Below are 20,403 nucleotides of genomic sequence, written 5' to 3'. Positions count from 1 at the left end.
ATACTTTGGAAAAAATTTTAGATCTAAATCTCTCCCAGAAAAGTGTTGTAGCAATTATTTATAACATAATTATGAATTTATGTCCTGATGTTTCCAATAAAATTAAAGCTGATTGGGAAAGAGAACCTAAGATTATTATACCGATTGAAAAATGGGAAAAAATTCTTCAATTGGTTAATTCATCCTTTATATGTGCTAAACATGTGTTGATACAGTTTAAAGTAGTGCACAGGGCTCATATGTCCAAAGATAAATTATCTCGTTATTATTCTTATATTAATCCTATATGTGATAGATGTCATTCCGAGATAGCCTCTTTAACTCACATGTTTTGATCATGTCCTTTGTTGGAAAAATATTGGAAAGATATTTTTGATATTATTTCAATGGTTTTGAATACAGACTTACAACCTCATCCAATTACTGCTATTTTTGGATTACCAATGATAGACTCAAATCATTTAACCTCTTCAGCACGCCGGATGATTGCATTTCTTACTTTAATGGCTGGAAGACCCATTTTGCTGAATTGGAAAGAGATTAACCCTCCTACTGTATTTCACTGGTTTTCACAAACTATGTTGTGTTTGAATTTGGAAAAAATTAGAAGTGTGGTTTGTGACCCTTCCACTAAATTTGAAAAAACTTGGAGGCCATTTATTCAGCATTTTCATATGATGTAATTTGACTATTTCCAAACTTATTTTACTTCTCTGTACTGTTGATTGAGAGGAATGGAGTCGTCGACACTAAGGTTTTCTTCTCTTCCATTTTTACATCGTTAGAATTGCCCAAGTCTTTTTAGTTTAGTTGACTAATTCTGTTTAGTTTAGTTTTTTTTTGGGGTGGGGTTTGTTTTTTTTTCCAATTTTTTTTCTTTCTCATGATTTTTCTCAGTTTTTTTTTGTCCTGTATTACTCATTGTTATCCTACACGATTGGGAGTTTTGTCAATTTACACTATTTGGTTTTATAATTACTCATTTTAAGTATAACAATGTATTTCCAACAATTTGTATTATTGCTATGTTATGTCTATATTTTATGAAACTAATAAAAAGATTGAAAAAGAAAGGAGTGAAGGTAGGACCGATTAGAGATAAAGGTGGGAAGATGTGCCTGGAGGCTGTGGAAGTGAGCGAGGTCCTCAATGAATACTTCTCTTCGGTATTCACCAATGAGAGGGAACTTGATGATGGTGAGGACAATATGAGTGAGGTTGATGTTCTGGAGCATGTTAATATTAAGGGAGAGTAGGTGTTGGAGTTGTTAAAATACATTAGGATGGGTAAGTCCCCGGGGCCTGATGGAATATTCCCCAGGCTGCTCCAAGATGCGAGGGAAGAGATTGTTGAGCCTCTGGCCAGGATCTTTATGTCCTCATTGTCCACGGGAATGGTACCGGAAGATTAGAGGGAGGCGAATGTTGTCCTCTTGTTCAAAAAAGGTAGTAGGGATAGTCCGGGTAATTATAAACCAGCGAGCCTTACGTCTGTGGTGGGAAAGCTGTTGGAGAAGATTCTTAGAGATAGGATCTCTGGGCATTTAGAGAATCATGGTCTGATCAGGGACAGTCAGCATGGCTTTGTGAAGGGCAGATCGTGTTTAACAAGCCTGATAGAGTTCTTTGAGGAGGTGATCAGGCATATAGATGAAAGTAGTTAAGTGGATGTGATCTATATGGATTTTAGGAAGGCATCTGACAAGGTTCCACACGGTAGGCTTATTCAGAAAGTCAGAAGGCATGGGATCCAGGGAAGTTTGGCCAGGTGGATTCAGAATTGGCTTGCCTGCAGAAGGCAGAGGGTTGTGGTGGAGGGGGTACATTCAGATTGGAGGATTGTGACTAGTGGTGTCCCACAAGGATCTGTTCTGGGACCTCTACTTTTTGTGATTTTTATTAACGACCTGGACGTGGGGGTAGAAGGGCGGGTTGGCAAGTTTGCAGACGACACAAATGTTGGTGGTGTTGTAGATCGTGTAGAGGATTGTCAAAGATTGCAGAGAGATATAGATAAATGCAGAAGTGGGCTGAGAAGTGGCAGATGGAGTTCAACCCTGAGAAGTGTGAGGTGGTATACTTTGGAAGGACAAACTCCAAGGCAGAGTACAAAGTAAATGGCAGGATACTTGGTAGTGTGGAGGAGCAGAGGGCTCTGGGGGTACATGTCCACAGATCCCTGAAAGTTGCCTCACAGGTGGATAGGGTAGTTAAGAAAGCTTATGGGGTGTTAGCTTTCATAAGTCGAGGGATAGAGTTTAAGAGTTGCAAGGTAATGATGCAGCTCTATAAAACTCTGGTTAGGCCACACTTGGAGTACTGTGTCCAGTTCTGGTCACCTCACTATAGGAAGGATGTGGAAGCATTGGAAAGGGTACAGAGGAGATTTACCAGGATGCTGCCTGGTTTAGAGAGTATGCATTATGATCAGAGATTAAGGGAGCCAGGGCTTTACTCTTTCGAGAGGAGGAGGATGAGAGGAGACATGATAGAGGTGTACAAGATGATGAATAGATAGAGTGGATAGCCAGCGCCTCTTCCCCAGGGCACCACTGCTCAATACAAGAGGACATGGCTTTAAGGTAAGGGGTGGGAAGTTCAAGGGGGATATTAGAGGAAGGTTTTTTATTCAGAGAGTGGTTGGTGCGTGGAATGCACTGCCTGAGTCAGTGGGGGAGGCAGATACACTAGTGAAGTTTAAGAGACTGCTAGACAGGTATATGGAGGAATTTAAGGTGGGGGCTTATATGGGAGGCAGGGTTTGAGGGTCGGCACAACATTGTAGGCCGAAGGGCCTGTACTGTGCTGTACTATTCTATGTTCTATGTGAATATTCTTGATAAGATTGTTAATTAATTTTACATTTTTAAAGACATGGCAGGGCCACATTTATTTAGACATTATTGCCGTCCTTCATTAAAGTACAAGTGCTTTGTTTATTTTAATATTATTTACTTTATATTAGTTAAATGATTTCAAATGAATTCAAGATTTATTTTTTTTTAATAGCAAGAAAAATATTTTATATTTTAATTATTTTCAACCGTTTCAAAATTTTAAAGGGTAGTGTTTCTTTGGAATCCTTAAACATGTACCAGAGACTGGAGTTGCAGTTTCATAACTCCAGTGAGTTCCATCCTGACCTCCAGTACTATCTGTGTGGAGTTTGCATGTTCCTCGGTGACCAGTGTTCTTCTACGTCCTATGTGTAGATTGATACAGTGCCTTGAGAAAGTACTCAGCCCCCACAACTATTTTCACGTCTTACTGATCTACACAACATTGTGCATCAAATCAAAATCTCCAAAACCTGTCAACAATTCATTAAAAATTAAAAACTAAAATTGAGGCTGAAAAAGTAGTCATCCTCTTTGCAATTAACACACCAACTCTCCTCAGATACAATATACTGCATTACATTACCAACTCACCCAATTTGTTGCTGTAGAAAACTGAAGGATCACCTGTCTGTTTTCAATGAATTCCTAAGAATAAATAACCCTACTCTCTGTATGGTCCAACAGAATGGTAGATTTTCAACAGACCAAACCAAACTGAAGACAAAAAATTCAAGATAAGTCAGGGGAATGATAATAGAGAGCACAAATCCGGGAAGGGTACGTCTCAAAGATACTGTACATACCTCAGAGCTCAGTGCAGTCCATCATGAAAAAGTGGAAAAAATATGAAACCACAGCCACACTCCCTAAGTCAGGCCACCTCTCTAAACTTAGTTGCTGGAGAAGAATAGCAATTGTAAGAGAGGCTGCTGTGATGCCAAGTCACTCAGAATTCAGAGGCTGGAACTGGAGATGAAGTTCATGGCTTCACGATCACCAAGATCTTGCACAAAAGAGGTATTTACGGAAGAGTGGCAGAGAAGAAACACTGGCTAAAAAAATAAACACATCTTTACCTGTAAAGACTCTGCAAGACATCACCTAGAAGACACAGTAAAGATGTAGAAGGTCTTTTGGTCAGATGAGACTAAAGTGGAAATTTTTGGCCTCAACACTAAGCAGTACCGTGGCACAAATCTAATAGTACGCATCAACCAGGTAACACCATCACACCATCCCTTCTGTAAAGTATGATAGAGGTAGCATCATACTTTGGGGATGCTTTTCAGCAGCAGGAACAGGAAATCTGGTCAGGATTGATGAGAAGATGAATGCTGCTAAATACAGAGAGATCCTGGATGAAAACTGCTCGTCTCCGTCAGAAAGCTTAAAATGGGGAGAAAATTAATCTTTCAACAGGACACCGACCCAAAACACAGTACCAGAACAACCATGGAGTAGCTTCAAATGAAGGAAATGGAGGTCCTTGAGTGGCCCAGTCAGAATCCTAACCTTAACCCCATCGAACATCTTTGGCAAGACCTCAAGACTGTTGTCCACTGCTGCTCCCCAACAAATCTGGCACAGCTTGAGCAGTTTTGCAAGGAGGAATGGGCAAATCTTGCTCCATTGTGTTGTGCAAAGCTAATAGAGACTTATCCAAAAAGACTACTGGCTGTAATAGCTGCAAGAGGTGGTTCAACTAAGTACTGAGCAAAACGGGATGAATACTTTTGAAATGCTAAAATTTCAATTCTTGAATGTCATGCTTTACAATTTTCCCTAATTTTTGGGAAATTTACTGTGGGGGGATAAAAAAAAAAAGGAGCATGTATTCACAAATAAAAATTTTCAGTTAAATTGATCATAATCCCTGGTTATAATACTCATTTATATGAACAAATGGTTGGGGGTGGGGGGAGGTGCAAATATTTTTACAAGGTACTACTGTGAACTGCCCCTGTGCAGGTGAGTGGCCGAAGCTGAGGAGAGTTGATAGGAACATGGAGGTCAGTATAAGATTAGTGTAAATCTGTGTTTGATGGTCAGTCCTTCTTGGAAGGGCTCAGTTCCACACTGTATGTTTCTACATGTTTCAGAACATGAGAAATTGTGAAAAGACACAAACCAGCCGAAAGCCAGAATACTCTAAGGGTGAGACCTCAGCAGTCCCCTGATTTGTGCAATAACTGCAGTCAGACCTTGGGAGTTGCACAACCACAAGACTACTGCAGTTACAAGGATCACATAGGGGATGACCACCAGGGAGAACAGGGCACCAACACAAATCCCATTCCTCACCCACCAATATGGTAGTTTTAATTTGAATATATTCCAAAAACCATTTGGCTTCTATCACTTTTAGTTTTATAGTTAAAAGTGGAGTAAGTCACATGGTAAAGCTATTCTATGCCAGAGAGAAATGCAAATTTATTCAATGCAATTCTGTTAACGATGTGCTTCATGCCCTATAGCTATTTTAATAATTTTGTGTAAATAACAGGTAGATTTCACATTGAAGAGATTTTTTTAAATATAATTATAATGTATTGATATATATATTTTTCCTGTACTCTGTGTTCTTATATGTAAATTAATTAAAAATATTGCAAAAAGAAAATATAATTATGACTCATGCAAGGTCAATTTCTCTAAATGCACTGTATTCAGTAACTACTTCAAAAAGCCTTTCAAAAGAAAATATAGGCTTTAATATAGGTCAAAATACGATAATGTTGAGAACCAGGCATCACAGCAGTGAGGAGCTATGACAAACCATGAAGGATACAGTGTAATAAGAAATTGGGGAACTAATGGAGAATTGTCAAAGCACTCCAAAACTACTAAATGTTACCAGGCTGAGGTGTTCTCGCCTGCTTTACAGTACTTTTGCTGTAACCATTGCAAACCAAAAACAAATTGTATTTAAGGCAGACCTCTGATTTCTCCAGGCAAAATCCAGCTGCAAAGTCAGGTGAAGCTAATTCTCGGGGGCTGGCTACTCCACCAGCATAGCTGCCTTCAGAATCAGACATCAACAGTTCTTGCAGGGATTCCACTGAATTGGTTTTAGTTGGTCTTATAAAATCTGCAGAAATAAAAGACTGATCTTACTTCAACGGTAATAACAATTTTGTGTAGTAAATAATCTTAGGTACACATCCTCAGTATGTGTGTCATATCTTAGGTACATCCACAGACCATAAAATGGTGGCATACATCTATTAAGTAATTGTAACCATGTTAATTCCTGAAACACTGAAAGGTGGTTATTACCTGCTATTTAAGTACCAGAAATCTACAGGAGACGAGTCAAATAAAACCTTAGTTTTCTTCCAAAACAAGCATAGCAAAACTAGTGAATCAAATTGTAAACTTGCTGTTTTTGCTCACCTTTGTCTTGCCCACCTATAATTTTACCTTCAGCTGTATAGTCAGGCCTGGTCAACACATCCCAGGAGACTAAACTAAATAAATCACCCAGATTTCACAATATTAAGAACATAGCATACAGACAAGGAGTGTACCTGTCCTTTCAATGGTTTCCATTATTTTACCCTTTGTTCCAACCTTTACCTTCTTCCACTTTGTTACATAGAATAACTTGATTTCACTCTTTATTCTAATGAAGGGTACTTGACTTGAAATGCCAACCTGCTCCTGTTTCCATAAAAGCAGCTTAGCTGGCTCAGTTCCAGTATCTACAGTTTTGTTCTCTAAATCAACTTTTTCCTTTTTTTTCTGATGTCTTTGAGGACCTACGTTACATTATTCAGCTAACCATAGAGATCACATAAAAAAACTCAGCAAATTTAAATTCCAGAATTGCAGATGTCTTGACACAAATTTTCCAATGATCCTTTAAGAGTCATAGTGTTATATTACATGAAAACAGGTCCTGCAGCCCAAAACATCCAAGCTATCTGAACGGTCTACCTGAGCTATTGACATGCATTCGCACTCTAACCCCCTAAAACTTTCCTATGGTGTACAGTACCTGTCCAAATATCATCTGAACATTGTAATTGTTCTACTACTGTTTACCACTTCCTCTGGCAGCTCAATCCACACACCCACCATGGGAAAATGTTACACATCAGGCCATCTAGTTTTATACTCCTCTACCCTGGGAAAAAAACTGTAACTCTTGATATGGTCACCTCTCACCCTCCTATGCTCCAAGGAAAAAAGCTCTAACCTATCTAACCTCTCCTTATAATTTAAGCCTCCACTCCTGGTAACATTCTTGAGAACCTTTTATGAATTGTTTCCAGTTTAATGGCATCATTCCTATCACTAGGTGACCAGAACTGCACATGCAATCTCACCAAAAACTTGAATAGATGTAATACGAAGTCCCAGCTGTTGTAATAAATGCCCTCTCCAGTAAATGCAAGCATGCCAAATGCCTTCACCACTCTGGCTGCCTGGTTTGCCACTATCAGGGAACACATACCCCTAGTTCTCAGTTGTACAGCATTCTCCAAGGACCTGTGATTTACTGTGTAATTCCAGCCCCAGTTTAACTTACCAAAATGCAGCACTTTGCTCTTGTCCAAGTTAAATTCCATCTGCCATTGCTTGGCCTACTCTCCCAGTTGTAACTTTAGACAAATTTCACTGTCCACTATACACCAGCTTTGATATCAGCCAACAAGTTAATAATCATCCCTGCTATATTCTCATCCAAATCATTAATATACACGGAGATCAAGAGTGGACCTAGTACCAATTCCTGCAGCACACCACTGGTCACAAGCCACCCGTCAGAAAAACAACCTTTCACTACCACCTTCTGGCTCCTTCTACCAAAACAATTTTGTATCCAATAGGCTGGTTCATGGATCTCATGCGATCTCACCTTCCAGACCAGCTTAACAACAGGATATGTCAAAGCCCCTGCAAACTTCCACAAAACAATGTCTACTGCCAACTGTCAATCCATTTGGCCACCTCTCCAAAAAACTCATTCAAGTTTATGAGACAATTATTCACACAATATGCCACACTACCTGTTCCTGATCAGCCCTTGCCTTTCCAAATGAAGGTAGATCCTATCTCTTAGAATCTCCTCCAGTACTCTCCCACCATTAATATCAGGCTCACCAGCCTGAAGCTCCTCGGCTTGTTGTTTCAGCCCTTTTTAAATAAAGGCACAGCACAAGTTGATCTTCAGTATTCCAATGTCTTAATGCAGAATGTCTACATACTTTCAGAAGTCAGTCAAAAATCTGTTTCTTTCCTCTGTTGCCATTGCCTGATATTTTTCAAACCCAGCTGCCTGTGTTCAGTAATCTTCAGAAGTGCAAGCTTTTGTTAGTTCTTTCGTGGACTACTCCAGCTTTTTATTCTGTCCCACAAGTGTCATAGTTTTTTTCAGCTATTCATTTAGCTGTAAACAATATGCCACTTGTGCAAACTTACCAACTCCCGCTATACCTTCCTATTTCCCTCCTAAAACAAATTACCTCACTGCTTCCACCTAATTATCTTCAACAGCTGCTTATGGATCAGTCTTCACTGTGGAAGGTACTAGCAGTGTGCCAGAGGTCCGTGAGTGTCAGGGAGCAGGAGTGCCATTGCTACTATGAAGGAAAACGTGCTAGGCAAACTCAAAGGTCTAAGGTGGATAAGTCACCTGAACCAGATGGACTACGCCCTAGAGTCCTGAGAGAGGTTGCTGAAGTGATAACGGATGCATTGGTCATTATCTTCCAAGAATCACTTAATTCTGGCACGGTCCCAGATGACTGGAAGATAGCAAATATCACTCCACTCTTTAAGAAGAGAGGAAGGCAAATGAAGGGAAATTATAAGCCAGTTAGCCTGCCCTCAGTGGTTCAGAAAGTGTTGGAGTCTATTATTAAGGATGAGGTTTCTGGGTACTTGGAGACTAATGATAAAATAAGTCAAAGTCAGCATCTGCAGACCTTCTCTCCAAAGTCAAAGTCATTGTGTTGTTCCTGTAAGGGGAAAACTTGCCTGACAAGTCTGTTAAGAGTTCTTTGAGGAAGTAGCAAGCAAGGTGGACAAAGGAGAAGCAGTAGATATCATTTCTCTTGGATTTTCAGAAGGCATTTGATAAGGTGCCACACATGAGGCTGCTTGACAAAATCCTGTGGTGTTACAGGAAAGACTGGTAAGGATAAAGGAATGGCTGACAACCATGAGGCAGCGAATGGGAATAAAGGGGTTCTTTTCTGGTTGGCTGCCAGTGACTAGTGGTTGTTCCACAGGGGTAGGTATCGGGATTGCTACTTTTTGCATTGTTTGTCAATGATTTAGATAATGGAATTGATGGCTTTGTGGCAAAGTCTGTGGTTGATATGAAGCATTTTTGATATTTACCAAAACCTATCTGTGGTTCCCAAAGATGCACTGGAGAAAACAATAATCCTGGACTGCTGTGCACATTTAAACATGAGAAATGGGAATAAATCAATGTAATTACATAGGAACAATTGTAATGTGAAATACTGTGTGTGTGTGCAACAGTAGAAAGTAACCACTTTCACTGAACAGTCACTGTGACTGGTCACTGTAAGGATTACTACATTACAAACTTAAATAAATTGAGCACTTGTGCAACCTATTTCTAACTGTTCAGTATGCAGGATATTCAAGTTGCATCATGTGGCACAAAGATGTGAAATCCCCAAGCATTGCATAACCTCATGAAATCTAGTCTCAACAGACGTTTCTTATAATAGATTAAAAAACCAAATGAACAAACTTTACTTTATGGCATTGTTACCCATAGTAGAATTTCCTAAAGTTACATTTCTCTTGTTTTCATAAAAGAATGAATGGGGAGGGAGGTGCTGGGGTAAATGGATACAAGATGCATCAGGAAATCAAATAATTGGATGAAATTACTCAGTAATTTTACAAATCCAAAACATCTGACAGCAGTTTAGTAATCCCATTCCTTCTTCATAGAAGATACTGAATCCTAAGCAGCAGGAACCTGGTAGCGAAATTGCTAAGGATGATAAATATACTGAAAATTTAGGTTATAGGGTTTTTTGCAATATATAAAAATAAATTAAAAGTTTATTCTTGTCAAAACAGCCTCAAAAATATTGAAAGTCTACTGAGTTACTTTTCAAGCAAAGTCTGTCCGTCCATTAGGAACTCTGCTATCAAAGTGAAGTACGTGACTGCAGATTTAATGATCAAGATAGATTTAACAAACAGCTCTGCAAACATGACATTCTCCTAACTCGATGCAGCCCACACCACCTTCAATAGTCACTGTAGCTGTGTAAACTATTTTCATGAAGTTCTTTCAATCTAACATGCTTCGTGTTCATTCTGTATTCTGGCCTGATCTGCATTCTATTTTTTCTTCATGGATGTGAATCAACTAAAATTGTTTCCACCCTCTTTTGCTCAGTTATCCATATCCTTCTCAAACAGAAGAGTCTGTCTCCTCCAAGTCCCTTCTAAATTACCAATATAATTGCTAGTTCGAGCTGTATTTGGCTCAGTATCAGGCTCTGTATCTACTGATCTTTCAGTTTTGTTCTGAAGTTTTCTGAACTGTGGATGACACAGTAGGGTAGTGGTTAGCACAACACTTTACAGTACTAGTGACCCAGGTTCAATTTCCGCCATTGTCTGTAAGGGTGTTTGTCTGTTCTTCCTGTGATTGTGTGGGTTTCCTCCAGGTGCTCCAGTTTCTTCCCACAGTCCAAAAACATACTGGTTGGTAGGTTAATTTGTCATTGTATATTATCCGATGATTAGACTAGGGTTATATCAGGTGTTACTGGGCGGCACAGCTCGAAAGGCCAGAAGGGCCTATTCCGCTGTATCCCAATAAATAAATACTATCGTATAAAGTGATCTTTGGTCCAAGGGGGGGATTAACACCCAAAACTTCACTACTAACAATAACTACATTTAACTCGATCTCAAACAGTTAGTTCAGTGCACTTCCTTTAGCTTGAAAAGGACAATCTTCTGATCTAAAATAGTAACAGCCTCTTGATACCCAATGCAAAAACCCACTATAGATTTTCTTAGCATGTACAACACAGAAACACCCCACCTTGCCTATGCCAACTGTATTGCCCATCTATGCTAATCCCATTTTCCCTCATTAAGCCCATAGCCTTCTACTTTTTTCTATCCCAGCACCTGTCCAAAAACCTTCTAAACATCGTAATTGTATCTGTTGACTCCACTTGCTCTTGCAACTCGCTCCAAATATTCACCACGCTGTGTGAAAAACTTGCACCTTAGATCTTTATTTAACTTTCTTCCCTCTCACTTTAAACCTCTATCCTCTAGTTCTAGATACTCTGCTTTGGGGGAAAAAAGATTCTGATCATCTATCCTCCTCAATTGTATAAACCTCTATGAGATTAACTCTTAGCCTCCAACATCTGAGTGAAAATAAACCCAGACTGCCCACTCTCTCCTTATAAATGCAGCCCTCCATCCCAGGAACGATCGTGGTGAATCTCTTGTGTTCTCTCTATTCTTACCACACCCTCCCAGTAAACAACCAGAACTGTACACAATACATACCAATATTTGGTACAGCTGCAACTTAAAATCCTGCTACTTATATTTAATGCCACAGCATATGAAGGCAAGCATACCAATTATCTTTTTCACTACTCTATCCACTGATGTCACCACTTTCAAGGAGCTACAGATTAGCATCCCACAATGTCTCTGAACATCAATGCTAAGATCCCTGCCATTTACTCTAAATCAGGTGTTCCCAACCGTTTTTTTATGCCGTGGACCCCAACCATGAAATCCTGCTCTAAATGACTACCAGAATATGACTTCTTTCACTTGTCTGAATTAAATTCATCTGCCATTGTTCTGCCCAACAATTCACCTTTTTTAAGTCTCACTGTATTAGACAACAATTTTACTATCTATTCTTCCACCAATTTTCATGTCACCTGCAAACACGCTAACCAGATCATCCACACTCTCATCCAAGTTATTGTGATACATTATAGACAAAGGTCTCAGCACCAGTCTTTGTGGTACACCACCTGTAAAGACTTCCAATCAGAAAAAAAATAGCTATCCATTGCTACATTGCCTCCCATTACCAAACTAATTCTGAATTCAGCTTGTCAACACACCTTGGATGTCTTGTGGTACATTCCCAGAAATGAAAATTTCATAGGGAATAATATGTAAGTAATACATCATGTTCCTCAGACAAGACATAACTGTATAATTGACAGCCTTTGAATGGACATATACCTATTGATATTGATATACCCATTGATATTTAATAACAAGCAACCGAGATCAGGGGTCCCCAACCTTTTTTGCACTGCGGACCGGTTTAATATTGACAATATTCTTGCGGACCGGCCGACTGGGGGGGGGGGGGTGTTCAAATAGGGTTAAACTCACCTCAACATGTCTTTTATAGTTAGGGTTGCCAACTTTCTCACTCCCAAGTAGGGGACAAAAGTAGCAGTCAAATACAGGACACTTGTGTTTACCCCTAGAAAGACTAACATGACCATGAAGCCTTGCGTGGTCACCTGTGTGCCCATGCGTAACGTGCACATACATGTACGTGCCAATTCTTTCCCCCACAAATCAGTTTTGGCTTAATCTTCCCGACTATACTGTACATACAATATTTCTACTTTATATAGGCTGTGTATTTATCATATCATTCCTGCTGTTACTATATGTTAGTGTTATTTTAGATTTTGTGTGTTACTTGGTATGATTTCTTTCTTCTTTTTGAATATTTTTATTAATTTTCCAAAATTATAAACAGAATAACAATATTGATACAGAGATTGGAATAATCTTATTGTTGATAAGCATGTACAAAAAAGTTTTCAAATAATACAGGTATAATACAATTTCAAACTGTTAATATAATTATTCATAGAGAAAAAAGAAATAGAAAGAAAAAACTACAAAGAAAACCCCCCCCAAAAAAACAAAAAAAAGAAACTAAATACTAAACCCAAAAAAAAAGCAAACGGAACAAAACAAGGCTAGACCGATATCTTAAATCGAACACGTTCAGTAATGTCGTCAACTCCGCTCCTCTATTCATATATTTTAAGTTAATAAGAAGGTTTCGGAAAGGTCAAATTACATCATATGAAAATGTTGAATAAATGGTTTCCAAGTCTCTTCAAATTTAACCAAAGGATCAAAAATGTCACTTCTGATTTTTTCTAAATTTAAACATGATATAGTTTGGGAAAACCATTGAAATGTGGTAGGACGATTGGTCTCCTTCCAGTTCAATAAAATGGATCTTCTGGCCATTAAAGTAACAAATGCGATCATCCAACAGGCTGCAGAGGATAAAAATCTATGTTCTATCATTGGCAAATCAAAAATTGCCGTAATAGGATGGGGTTGTAAATCAAAATGCAAAACTGTTGAGGTAATATCGAAAATATCTTTCCAGAATTTTTCCAAAAGAGGACAGGACCAAAACATATGAGTTAAAGAAGCCACCTCAGAGCGACATCCGTCACAAATAGGGTTTATATGGGAATAAAAAACGGGCTAATGTATCTTTAGACATATGGGCTCTATGCACTACTTTAAATTGTATTAGCATGTGCTTGGCACATATAGAGGAAGAACTAATTGAAAAATTTTATCCTATTTCTCTATAGGTAGGCAAAATTGAAGTTCCCTTTCCCATTCATTTTTAATTTTATCAGACATACCTGGCTGTAATTTCATAATTATATCATAAATAGATGCTATTAATCCCTTCTGAAAGGGATTTAAACCTAAAATTTTATCTATGATATCAGTAAGGTATGAGATCGGGAAGGTATGCAGCGTGGTATTTAAAAAGTTTCTTATTTGTAAGTATCTAAAAAAAAAATGGGATCTGGGCAAATTAAATTTATTAGATAACTGTTCAAAGGACATGAAACAGTTATCCAGAAATAGGTCACAAAAACATGTTAAACCTTTCATTTTCCATATCAAAAAGGCTTGATCCATAACCGAGGGTTGAAAAAAAAATTTACGAAACTGAAACCATATTCATAATGTATGTTTAATTGTTGGATTAACCATTTGTTTGTTCAATTTAGATAATACAAAAGGATGTGAAGTTCCTAAAATGGAAGCCAAAGAGAACCCGTGTACAGAGTAACCTTCAAGGTTTACCCAATGTGGACTTGGAATTATATTCCAATCTTGTGTCCAAAATATTAAATATCGAATATTAATTGCCCAATAATAGAATCTTAGATTAGGCAATGCTAAACCACCATCTTTCTTGGACTTCTGTAAATATTTTTTACTTAACCTCAGATTTTTGTTCTGCCATTTATAAGAGGAAATTTTAGATTCGATAGTATCAAAAAAAGATTTAGGAATAAAAATCGGTATCATTTGAAATAGATATAAAAATTTAGGTAAAATAATCATTTCAATAGCATTAATTCGGCCAATCAGTGATAGAGAGAATGGGGACCACTTAGTAATCAGTTGTTTAACCTGACTAACGGTAAAAGGTTGAGCTTGAATAAATCCTTTTGTCTCTTAGCAATTTTAACTCCCAAATAAGTAAAATAGTCAGTAATCACTCTGTATGGTGAACATATAAAAATTTCATATTTAACGGAAAAAGTTTACTCTTACCTACATTCAATTTATAACCAGAAAAACTACTGAACTGGCAAAGCAAGCAGCTGAGAAGGGAGTGAAGAAATCGGTGTGCGAAAAGTCTTTTTTTAAAACACTGCTCGGGGAGAAGAATCTGCACTGCGCAGGCACATGACACAGCACTCCAAGGTTTAAAAACCACCATATACAGCAGGCAGCGTTGTGAGCGGGCAGCAGAGTGAGAGGGAACAGAGTGGGGTGGCTTTGGCTCAACAGGCTTCGGTAAGAACAGACAAGAGGCCAGGGTAGGTTCCGGTGAGTTTTTTTGTCCAGATTGTTTAGAGCAGGGAGAATGCCAGGCAGGATGTTGGAATGCTCCTCTTGCAGGATGTGGGAAGTCAGGGAGCCCTCCGGTGTCCCTGACAACGACACCTGCAAGAAATGCATCCAGCTGCAGCTCCTAACAAACTGCGTTAGGGAATTGGAGCAGGAGCTGGATGACCTCTGGATCATTCGGGAGAATGAGGACATTATAGATAGTAGCTATAGGGAGGTAGTTATGCCAAAGGAGCAGAGCACAGGAAATTGGGTCACTGTCAGGCGAGGGAAGAGGAAAGGGCAGGCAGAGCAGGGTTCCCCTGTGGCCATTCCCCTCAACAAGTATACTGCATTGGATACTGTTGAGGGGGATAACTTACCAGGGACAAGCTGCAGCAGCCAGATCTCTGGCACTGAGTCTGGCTCTGCAGTGCAGAAGGGAGGGTGGAAAAAGAGGAGAGCGGTAGTGATAGGGGACTCAATAGGTAGAGGTGCAGATAGGAGGTACTGTGGTCATGACAGAGAATCCAGGATGGTTTGTTGCCTCCCAGGTGCCAGGGTCAAAGATGTCTCTGATCGCTTGCATGACATTCTGAAGTGGGAGAATGATCTGCCAGATGTCGTGGTGCACATCGGTACCAATAACATAGCAAGGAAGAGTGAGGAGGTCCTGGAGAGTGAGTATAGAGAGCTTGGTAGGAAGTTGAAAAGCAGGACCTCGAGGGTGGTAATCTCAGGATTGCTACCTGTGCTATGTGCCAGAGAGGGTAAGAATAGGATGCTCTGGAGGAGGAACAAGTGGCTGAGGAACTGGCGTAGGGGGCAGGGTTTCAGATTTCAGGATCATTGGGACCTCTTCTGGGGCAGGTGGGACCTGTACAAGAGAGACAGGTTACACTTGAACTACAAGGGGACCAATATCCTTTCAGGGAGGTTTGTTAGTGCTTTTGGGGAGGCTTTAAACTAGATTTGCAGGGGAATGGGAACCAGAGTGCCAGAGCTGACAGTGTGGCTGGTGTGAAAATAAATGATGTTGAAAGTTCAAGCAAAGCCACAAATAGAAAGGTTGTGAGTGTTGGTAAAAATCTTCTGAGGTGTATATATTTCAATGCTAGGAGTATTACGGGGAAGGCAGACGAGTTGAGGGCGTGGATTGACACGTGGAATTATGACGTTATAGCAATTAGTGAAACTTGGCTACAGGAGGGGCAGGACTGGCAGCTTAATATTCCAGGGTTCCGATGTTTCAGATGTGATAGAGGCAAGGGAATGAAAGGTTTGGAGGTAGCATTGCTTGACAGGGAAAATGTTACAGCAGTGCTCAGGCAGGACAGATTAGAGGGCTTGTCTACGGAGTCCTTATGGGTAGAGCTGAGGAACAGGAAAGGTATGGCCACATTAGTCAGGTTGTATTATAGACCACTCAATAGTCAGCGAGAATTGGAGGAGCAAATCTGCAGAGAGATAGCAGACAACTGCAGGAAACATGAAGTTGTGGTAGTAGGGGATTTTAATATCCCACATATTGATTGGGACTCCCATACTGTTAGGAGTCTAGATGGGTTAGAGTTTGTAAAATGTGTTCAGGAAAGCTTTCTAAATCAATATATAGAGGTACCAACTAGAGGGGATGCAATATTGAATCTTCTGTTAGGAAACTAGTTAGGACAAGTAACGGAAGTGTGCGTAGGGGAGCACTTTGGTTCCAGTGATCATTAGTTTCAACTTGATCATGGACAAGGATAGATCTGGTCCTAAGGTTGAGGTTCTGAACTGGAAGAAGGCCAAATTTGAAGAAATAAGAAAGGATCTAAAAAGCGTGGATTGGGACAGGTTGTTCTCTGGCAAGGATGTGATCAGCAAGTGGGAAGCCTACAAAGGAGAAATTTTGAGAGTGCAGAGCTTGTATGTTCCTGTCAGGATTAAAGGCAAAGTGAATAGGAATAAGGAACCTTGGTTCTCAAGGGATATTGCAACTCTGTTAAAGAAGAAGAGAGAGTTGTATGACATGTATAGGAAACGGGGAGTAAGTAAGGTGCTTGAGGAGTATAAAAAGTGCAAGAAAATACTTAAGAAGGAAATCAGGAGGGCTAAAAGAAGACATGAGGTTGCCTTGGCAGTCAAAGTGAAGGATAATCCAAAGAGCTTTTACAGGTATATTAAGAGCAAAAGGATTGTAAGGGATAAAATTGGTCCTCTTGAAGATCAGAGTGGTCGGCTATGTGCGGAACCAAAAGAAATGGGGGAGATCTTAAATGAGTTTTTTGCGTTTGTATTTACTAGGGAAACTGGCATGAAGTCTATGGAATTAAGGAAAACAAGTAGTGAGATCATGGAATCTGTACAGATTGAAAAGGAGGACGTGCTTGCTATCTTGAGGCAAATTAAAGTGGATAAATCCCCAGGACCTGACAGGGTATTCCCTCGGACCCTAAAGGAGACTAGTGTTGAAATTGCAGGGGCCCTGGCAGATATATTTGAAATGTCGGTGTCTACGGGTGAGGTGTCGGAGGATTGGAGAATTGCTCATGTTGTTCTGTTGTTTAAAAAAGGATCAAAAAGTCATCCGGGAAATTACAGGCCGGTAAGTTTGATGTCGGTAGTGGGTAAGTTATTGGAGGAAGTACTAAGAGACAGAATCTACAAACACTTGGATAGACAGGGACTTATTAGGGAGAGTCAACATGGCTTTGTGCGTGGTAGGTCATGTTTGACCAATCTATTGGAGTTTTTCGAGGAGGTTACCAGGAAAGTGGATGAAGGGAAGGCCGTGGATGTTGTCTACATGGACTTCAGTAAGGCCTTTGACAAGGTCCCGCATGGGAGGTTAGTTAGGAAAATTCAGTCGCTAGGTATACATGGAGAGGTGGTAAATTGGATTAGACATTGGCTCAATGGAAGAAGCCAAAGAGTGGTAGTAGAGAATTGCTTCTCAGGGTAGAGGCTTGTGACTTGTGGTGTGCCACAGGGATCAGTGCTGAGTCCATTGTTATTTGCCATCTATATCAATGATCTGGATGATAATGTGGTAAACTGGATCAGCAAATTTGCTGATGATACAAAGATTGGGGGTGTAGTGGACAGTGAGGAAGGTTTTCAAAGCTTGCAGAGGGACTTGAACCAGCTGGAAAAATGGGCCGAAAGATGGCAAATGGAGTTTAATACAGACAAGTGTGAGGTATTGCACTTTGGAAGGACAAACCAAGGTAGAACATACAGGGTAAATGGTAAAGCACTGAGGAGTGCAGTAGAACAGAGGGATCTGGGAATACAGATACAAAATTCCCTAAAAGTGGTGTCACAGGTAAATAGGGTCGTAAAGAGAGCTTTTGGTACATTGGCCTTTATTAATCAAAATACGGAGTATAAGAGTTGAAATGTTATGATGAGGTTGTATAAGGCACTGGTGAGCCCGAATCTGGAGTATTGTGTTCAGTTTTGGTCACCAAATTACAGGAAGGATATAAATAAGGTTGAAAGAGTGCAAAGAAGGTTTACAAGGATGTTGCTGGGACTCGAGAAACTCAGTTACAGAGAAAGGTTGAATAGGTTAGGACTTTATTCCCTGGAGCGTAGAAGAATGAGGGGAGACTTGATAGAGGTATATAAAATTATGATGGGTATAGATAGAGTGAATGCAAGCAGGCTTTTTCCACTGAGGCAAGGGGAGAAAAAAACCAGAGGACATGGGTTAACGGTGAGGGGGGAAAAGTTTAAAGGGAACATTGGGGGGGGGGGGCTTCTTCACACAGAGAACGGTGGGAGTGTGGAATGAGCTGCCAGACGAGGTGGTAAATGTGGGTTCTTTTTTAACATTTAAGAATAAATTGGACAGATACGTGGATGGGAGGTGTATGGAGGGATATGGTCTGTGTGCAGGTCAGTGGGACTAGGCAAAAAATGGTTCGGCACAGCCAAGAAGGGCCATAAGGCCTGATTCTGTGCTGTAGTTTTTCTATGGTTTCTATTGAACTGACTTGGTATGATTTGGTAAGTTATTTTTTGGGTCTGGGAACGCTCAAAAATTAATGGTAATTGCTTCTTCTCTTTACACCATTTCAGCACGAAAGGTTTCATAGGAACGCTCTACCTTAGCGAGGGAAATACGGGACAAGGGCGGTCGTGTATGGGACAAACCAATTTAGCCCAACATACGGGATGTCCCGGCAAATACGGGACAGTTGGCAACTCTACGTTCAAGTTCAACAGTGCATGACAGGGAATGAGGAAAGCTGCAGCTGACTCATATCATTTCTTCGTGGCCCGGTAGCACATGCTTTGCAGCCTGGTACTGGTCCGCCACCCGGTGGTTGGGGACTGCTGACCTAGAACATGTATTTCCCTTAAAAAAGCTCCTTCCTCTGGCATGCTCACCTGCTGAAGTTGGGCTCTGAATGAGATCAGATAAATGATATCCTCCCGAACTATCAGATCGTCGTCTTGGTTTCTTCTTTGCCTTTGCTTTTGCCTTTTTGAGAAGCTTTTCTCTGAAGAAAAAGATTTCATTTGCTTATTTAAATTGCATACAATTTTACACAGAGTGCAATAGAACTTAACTTCTCAACTAAGTGCTGGAAAGCAAAGCATCTGATCTTTGGAAATTCCAGAAGCATATCATTTATCCTAGTGCTAATATATGCTTTTGACATGAGGGCTTATTAACATTGATTTAGTTAAAACAAATTGAATATTCCAAGACTTGCTCTCTCACACAAAGTTATCCTCAAGTAAAAGGAGCAAATCACAATTACACACATTTAATGATAAACCACATTGTTAAATTTAGATGAACTATTAGAGCTTCCTCACTAAGGTGGAAACTTGATAAAAAGAGAAGAAATTTTTTTGGGGGCAGGCTATCAGAACATAATATAATGCAGCACAAGAATACAGCCAGAACGTTGTGCCAAACTAATCACTTCTGTCTATACAATGGCCATTATCTCTCCATTCTCTGTATATTTATGTACCTATCTAAGAGTGTTTTATTTTTATTTGTCTCCACTGCCACCTCTGGCAGCATTTTCCAAGCATCCACCATTCTGTCTAAAAAAAATACTCTGCAAATCTCCTTTGAACTTTACACTCAAATGCATGCTCTCTAGTATTAAATATTTTGACTCTGGGGGAAGAAAGACACTAGCTGTCGACCATCTATGCCTCCCATCTTATGAACCTCTATCAGCTCTCCCCTCAGCCTCTACTACTCCAGAGAACACAATGCAAGTTTTTCCAACTTCTTATAGAACATGCTTTCTAATCCAGGCAGCATCCTGGTAAACTGTACTGCACCCTTTCCTAAACCTTCACGTTCTTCCTATAACGGAGCAGTTTTCTGCAGGACAGTAATTTTCATTAAACAGAGTTTTTGAAATCTTGGATAATGTCCTGTTTAATCCCTCTTCACCATATGCAAGAAACTTTCTAAATGGATCATCTCAAGAATCATCTTCAATGACTTGGTAACACTAAACATGCATTAGTTTTATTCCTATTGCACTCCCTTCCTGAAGTCAGTGAAGAGAAATTCAACACTGGCTACTCAAGATGAATTTCTCTTCCAGGGGCTGCTTCTTTGGATTGTACATCTTGGTAAACAATTTGGTCCATATCTCAAACAAGTGTAAATAACCTGAACTCCTGAATATCTGACATTTCA

The 20,403-nt window shown here is 39.8% G+C and overlaps 1 protein-coding gene across 3 annotated transcripts in view; it reads right to left on the bottom strand.

The window, feature by feature from the left end:
- ibtk (inhibitor of Bruton agammaglobulinemia tyrosine kinase) overlaps positions 1 to 20,403 on the bottom strand; it is a 163,276-nt gene that overhangs the window by 26,340 nt on the left and 116,533 nt on the right. For all 3 annotated transcript variants that reach the window (XM_072250091.1, XM_072250093.1, XM_072250092.1), the window contains exons 21-22: positions 19,119 to 19,231; positions 5,777 to 5,928 (exon numbers count right to left, since the gene is read on the bottom strand). In XM_072250091.1, the coding sequence (XP_072106192.1) occupies positions 5,777 to 5,928; positions 19,119 to 19,231 (265 nt within the window). The remainder of the gene's footprint in view (positions 1 to 5,776; positions 5,929 to 19,118; positions 19,232 to 20,403) is intronic.

Source organism: Mobula birostris, chromosome 2 (genome assembly GCF_030028105.1).
Source record: "Mobula birostris isolate sMobBir1 chromosome 2, sMobBir1.hap1, whole genome shotgun sequence".
NCBI lineage: Eukaryota > Metazoa > Chordata > Chondrichthyes > Myliobatiformes > Myliobatidae > Mobula > Mobula birostris.
Note: the sequence above shows the minus strand (reverse complement) of the source record. Positions and strands in the feature narration are given on the sequence as shown.